Here is a 6,691-nt window from a genome sequence, read left to right as displayed (position 1 = left end):
GTCATATTGGAGAAGTTTTGGTTTTTGGCAGCCTGACCACCATATGTTGCTGAATACAACAAATTGCACTTTTCGAAGCCCTCGAAAAACCCACCAGTATTTATCTCATTTCGTCTTCAAACTACTTCTTTGTGTCGGGTCGCCGGGATCAGTATTCAAAGATGCAAATTATTTAGCGGTAGGGATTTTCCAGCTCAACATGACTCTTTAACACGTGTCACACGCTTCCAGTCAACATCTTATTTCCATCTGATAATTGCTACTAATTGTTGCCAAACCACACCTTCCCAGAGAGAAGAAACCAAAATGTATCCCTAGTGAGTCTTTGTTTCTTTGGCTATCCAAAGAAACAAAGACTCACTAGGGATACACATATATATATATATATAATCTCTCTCTCTCTACAGGTGTTAGGACAGATGACAGGACACAGCAGGAAGTGACGCACAAAAATGAGATTCAGCATTCAAAATGGAAACTACCCAAAAGGCAATGGCATGTACTTAAGAAAAAAACTTGGAAATTCCCGGTGCTACCTGTAACACGACATGATGATGATCAGTTTACTGTTAACCAAAGCTTCCTCAAGGTCCACCTAGATCACTAACTAATTACAACCTATCAATTACAGAATTGAAATGTGTTCAAATCCAAATGAAGGTTGCTAAATAAGGTGCAAACAGGTGGATGGATCTGCCGTTGTTTGAAATCAGATTGATTGGAATATTTCACAGGTGTCCCTTATGTTTGACTTAATAAAAAAGCTGCAATCACCTTCACTGCAACAAATGATCCATCGGACCACAGCAGTTTTTAAATTAGCCAAATATTGAATCATCTTTAACAACAAATACTATAAGAATGTATATCTATATAGATATATATCTATATACATTTTCTTCATTTGCGCAGTGTGTTTCAACTTGTCACAAATTCTGTGAAGTTTCCACCCCAAAAAAATCCTCACGCACAATGTGTTTCATATCAACTTTCCAAAAAGTTACAGCTTTGACTTGTTTTTTTTTTTTTTTCAATAGAAACAGAAAAATGACAAACCAAATGTGTCCCTTTGTGTGAGATTATTTTTTTCTTCCTCAATAACCCATCATAACATAACAATCATTACTTGCATTGTGCTGGTCCTTGCAGTGCAACGTGGTTTTTGGGAAAGGAGTTCTTTCCTCTTCCCCTTGCTTTCATCTTTTCTGTGAAGCATCCACCTGAAGTGGCTCAACAGGAAAAACCTTTCTGATGGGCGTTACCAAAGCATGATTATAAAAGCGACTCTTGACCACAGTCACATTTAACTTGCCTTCCAACTTTCACAATTGGTGGATTCACCGAAGCCTTCCGGACTGGTCGTTGTTGCAGAGATGAATTTCCCTCTCTGCCTGCTGACTGCAGTTCTTTACCTGAGCGTGCAATGCCAGGTGAATGCTGGTGAGTAAAATATCCATCCTCTTACTTACACACATATCTTTAAATGCCGTCATTGTTTGGTTGATTGTAGCCACAATTTATTCTCTTATTTACGCAATCAATGTTTGAGTTTATGGTTTGTGGTTTTATAGGTTTGCGAAAGAAAATAAATATACCCAATGTGTTTATGCTTTCAGAATCCCATTTGAGCAGGAGTGCCATTGAAAGGGCGGTGAATGCAGCCAAGGCCACAGTAGACGCAGCCTATGAGTACTCCAGGAGAGTGTAAGTGCATCTTGTTTGGACAACAATCCCCTCCTAATTTTAATTGGAAAAAAACCAAGCTGTTCAACAAAGGTGTATAAATTGGCTGTTGAAGACATACTGACAGAAAAATGTGACCTCTCTGCAGGAGTGTTGAACGCGTGAGGAGGAATGCAGTGAGTCCGTCGGACGTCCTGCGCTTGTTGAAGCAGCCGGCCGGGGCGACGCGTAGTGCTGTGCGCGCTGCGGACTACATGGACAATGCACTTCGACTGATCCAGGCTTCCTCGCATAAACGTCAAAAGCGCTCCATCAACGCCACAGGTGTTTATCCATCGCAGCTTCCCAGACATTTCTGTCAAACATTTGTAGATTGGGTGCAGCTGAGTTGATCGTTTTCTGTCTCTGTTCAATAGATCTGATATCTGAGGAGGATCTGCAGTTCATCGCCAGACTGACCGGGTGCTCTCCCCGACGTCGCAACCCGTCTTGCCCAACGGATAGCAAGTTTCGCACTGCAGACAATACCTGTAACAACTTGTGAGGCAACGCTTCAATGGAGGCATTTAATATACCTTTCACTGCAAAGCCGTCTTATATTTCAGGAAAACGATTATGATGTCCAACTTTTGTTGCATTTTGTCCCTGACCCTTTTTCCCGTATTCTTTTCACTCAGTAAAATTCAGTAAAGGCAAAGGGACATGTAAGTAAACCTTGAAACACAAGATTAACAAAATATAATTATTTCTTTTTCTTTAGAAAAAACGCGCGCTGGGGAGCTTCCAACACGCCTTTCGCCCGCTGGCTGCCTGCTGAATATCAGGATGGAATCTCTCTGCCCAAAGGCTTTGACCAAAAAGTCAACGGACAAATCCTTCCCTTGGTATTGTACTTGAAGCGTATCACCTTCACTGACAATTGAGAATATGAATTACTTGCAGTTGTAAGTCCTTTTCACCGAGGTGCTCATTGCCCACATCCTGTTCTCAGGTCAGAGCAGTGTCCAACAACATTCTGAAGACAGTGAACGGTGCTGTGGATAGCGACCCCCTGTACACCTACATGGTGACAATCTTCGCCCAATGGACGGATCACGACTTGACTCTGACACCTACTTCACCCGTGATCAGGTCTTTCAGTAACGGGATTGACTGTACTGAGAGCTGTGAGAACACAGAGCCCTGCTTCCCCATCAAGGTCAGTGTTCTCTGCATTACATAATAAAAGACATGAATACAACAAAGACACACACACACACATACACAGACTAGATTTTGACTGATTCTCCTCATCTAAACAGTTTCCTAATGACGACCCTCGCAACCCGTCAGAGAAGTGCATGCCCTTCTTCCGCTCAGCAACAGCTTGTGGATCTGGCAACTCCGGACACATCTTTGGAGCAAGCACCGTCCGTCAGCAGATAAACTCTCTCACAGCGTACCTTGATGTGGGTCAGGTGTACGGTGCAGATGACACAAAAGCCCGTGTCCTACGAAACCTCACTTCAGATGAGGGCCTTTTGAGAGTCAACGCACAGTACGATGATAACGGGCGCGAGCTCCTGCCCTTCGCCGCCTTGAAAACCAACATGTGTGCCACCAGGGTGCGCATTACCAATGACAGCAATGCAGCGGAGGTGCCCTGCTTTGTGGCTGGTGAGTGGCAGCAAAAACACTGATGTACAGTTAAGGTGTTAAATCTATCAAAAGCATCGCGCGTGGCTGACAGCACGTTTCTTCTCGTTTCATCTGACTTTGAAGGTGAGGACCGGGTCAATGAGAATATTGCTCTGACCTCTTTGCACACACTGTTCATGCGAGAGCACAACCGGCTGGCCCGTGCTCTGGCAAAACTCAATCCACACTGGAACGGAGAGAGACTCTATCAGGAAGCACGTAAAATCATGGGTGGAAATATGCAGGTTAGTGACAGATTTAGTAGCATGGAGTGCCGAAATATTGGTATGTCTTCACATGGTTTCATGAACTCAGGGTATTTTCCATCTTTAGGTTCTAACCTTCAGAGACTTCTTGCTTCACATTGTTGGTCCAGACTTCATTGCCAGCCATCTGTCCACCTACCCTGGTTATGATGAAAACGTGGACGCCTCAATGGCCAGTGTGTTCGCCACAGCTGCCTTTCGATTCGCCCACCTGATGGTTCAGCCTCATATGTTTCGTCTGAATGAGCAGTACCAGGCGCACCCTGTTTACCCCAGCCCACTGCTGCACAGATCCTTCTTCACACCGTGGAGGGTCGTCTTTGAAGGTGATGCCTTTAACTTGTTCATCGTTTCCTAACCAGAGGAAAAAATGAAACTGATCAAAATGTTCCTGTCTCTTGTGTTCCTCAGGTGGTGTGGACCCACTCATCAGGGGGCTGGTGGGTAGTCAAGCCAAGCTGAACACACAGAAAAACATGATGACTGATGAGCTGAGGGACAGGCTGTTTCAATTCACTGAAAAGTTGGCCCTGGATCTAGCCTCCCTCAACATGCAGAGAGGAAGAGACCACGCAATCCCTGGTATTTATTTACTTATCAAACTACTGATGTCTTTACATCTAGAGAATTTTATTTACATATAGAATTCTGCGGGCATTACATATCACACTCATTAATCAGGCAACATATTTATCCTGCACGTCATTTTTAGGGTACAACCAATGGCGCAAGTTTTGTGGACTGTCACAGCCAAAAAATGTGAGCGAGTTGGGTCAAGTGCTGAATAACACAGACCTGGCCGAAAGACTCCTGGCTCTCTACTCAACACCTGACAACATTGATGTGTGGCTTGGAGGAGTCGCAGAGCCATTTGTCCCTGGAGGAAGGGTTGGACCTTTGTTTGCCTGCCTGATTTCCACTCAGTTCCAGCGTGTCCGCCGGGGTGACCGGTAAGCACTAAAAACGCCTTCTGTGGAAATGTTTGTGTTACTTTGATGACAGACTCAAGGATACAGATACTTACAATTTTGGGCAACCTCCCAATTACAGACTTTGGTGGGAGAAAGATGGCGTATTTACTGCTGCCCAGAGGAATTCCCTGAGGGACACCTCGCTGGCTCGGATTATCTGCGACAACACAGGTATCACTGATGTACCGGAAAGTCCCTTCCTGTACCGTCCTCGAGGGGCTGGCTACACCCAATGCAAGAACATCCCTTCCTTTGATCTCAGTCCATGGAAGGATGATTGTGAGTAGTTGTCCTGAAATGACATCAGACACATTTGACCAAAGCCAATCCTTTCCAACATTAGAATAATTTACTTACTTTAATTTTATTTTCACTAGGTAATGACTCACGTGGACCCCCGGGACCACCAGGTAAATCTACAACTTATCTATGAATACAAATTGAAAATGTATAACTGTAAAATACTGCAATAGGAAGGTTCCGCTTATGTAATTGCACTTTATAATTTTATTTATTTTCTCCATACAGGACCAAGTGGCCCCGCCGGACCCCCTGGACCCCCTGGACCTCCTGGGCCTCCCGGTTCTGCGTTTAAAGTTGCTTTCTCTGTCCGACTTGGCAACGGCTTCCCCAGACTTGGCCGGCCCTTGGCCTTCAGAGAGGTCATCTACAATGGACAGAACTCTTATAACACATCCACAGGGTTCTTTACATGTGTGCAACCAGGTGTGTATGAATTCCAGTTCCACTGCACCATCCTCAATGGCAAGGGCAGTTTGGATCTGATCCGTAACTCCAATCTGATTCTGCACTCATTCACCACCGTGCAGAGAGGATCCACCACAGCTAGTGGCACCCTGTACGTTAAACTTGTCCCGGGAGACCGTGTCTATCTGGTGGCTAATTCTAATGGCAACAGTTTGACAAGGGACAGTCTTTTCTCTGGGCATCTGCTATTCACAGAGTAGAAGACTGCTCTAGAATAAGCTTCGGATGCACAGCATCCTCCAAACGCTGTTTTTCAAACTTCCATTTAGTCTAATGCTCATTTTATGATGATTTGAGGATGTAATCCCACTTCCAGTTTACTTTCCTGCTTTGTAATAGAATTTGGGGAGGCACAGGTGATGCAATTTTTTTTAAAGCATTCATTTTCTTTTTTGTTAATTGAAAGAAAAGTCAGAATTACCTGGTTAAATATATCAATGCATATTTGGGAATACACTTGTATGGGAAATTCACTTTAATTAATAAATGAAATCAACTTTCTCTGAATACTTTTTCTGATGAAACACAACATGAGAGAAAAACAACAAATTAAATTGCATACCAAGAAAACCACCGGTGATGATGTTCTTAATCAGACCTTTAGATGGCACTGACGTACAAATATTTAAGTAAATGAAAAATCGTCCTTAAGTCCTTATTTCTCCATCTTGAGGACAACATTTTTCTTAAAATAAACAATCAATTTGTAGACAGTATCTTTCAAATACTGATGAATCATTGTTGACTCTTTGCTTCAAACACATGCGCGTGAATCTTTGAAAAACTTGAAGCAAAGAATCCAAACACGTCGATCGCTTGCAACTACATTAAGTCAAGATTGCTCTGAAGGGATGTTTATTTTCGTTGTTTCCCTAAATTAACCTCAGTTCGGTGGTTGGTGTGCAATGCAAAACCCTTCACTAAAGCAAAGTTTCTGCAGCGACAACAAAAAACCAATCTGATATTCAATTGCAAATGCTGGTATATAAATTGATATCAAATTAAAAACAGGTGAACAGTTCAGTAAAGAGAGGAGGTACTGAGTGTAGGTTTCATGAGTACTGCTGCGAGACATACAATACTAGCTATTAGGTGCACTAAATGTAATTAGGTCTTCCTCCTTGGTGACACACTTCTTTGGAAAAACCAGTGCAGAAAAAATGTACTAAGAAAAGCATGCCAGAAGTGTGCTGGCATGCTTATTAAATAATTATGGATTGTTAAAGGAGCATTCTCTTTCGGATTTGAGCTACAGCATGCATGACGTTTAATGAGGTCAAAGTTATTTGTAATGTAACGTGTTCAAGAAACTTAATTTCAATGTTC

The 6,691-nt window shown here is 43.0% G+C and overlaps 1 protein-coding gene across 1 annotated transcript; it reads left to right on the top strand.

Annotated features, from left to right (window-relative positions):
• The first annotated feature begins 1,292 nt into the window (after positions 1 to 1,292).
• On the top strand, positions 1,293 to 5,866 carry LOC119225574 (eosinophil peroxidase-like). The gene is made up of 14 exons (XM_037483532.2): positions 1,293 to 1,440; positions 1,617 to 1,704; positions 1,832 to 2,007; positions 2,100 to 2,223; positions 2,444 to 2,567; positions 2,675 to 2,881; positions 2,985 to 3,339; positions 3,445 to 3,605; positions 3,694 to 3,952; positions 4,038 to 4,208; positions 4,339 to 4,576; positions 4,677 to 4,876; positions 4,975 to 5,007; positions 5,126 to 5,866. The coding sequence occupies exons 1-14, from the start codon at positions 1,374 to 1,376 to the stop codon at positions 5,563 to 5,565; spliced, it is 2,643 nt and encodes an 880-aa protein (XP_037339429.2). The 5' UTR covers positions 1,293 to 1,373; the 3' UTR covers positions 5,566 to 5,866.
• The last annotated feature ends 825 nt before the right edge of the window (positions 5,867 to 6,691 follow it).

The sequence above is a fragment of the Pungitius pungitius genome, chromosome 5 (genome assembly GCF_949316345.1).
Source record: "Pungitius pungitius chromosome 5, fPunPun2.1, whole genome shotgun sequence".
Taxonomy (NCBI): Eukaryota; Metazoa; Chordata; class Actinopteri; order Perciformes; family Gasterosteidae; genus Pungitius; species Pungitius pungitius.
This window is presented reverse-complemented; position numbering and strand designations above follow the sequence as displayed.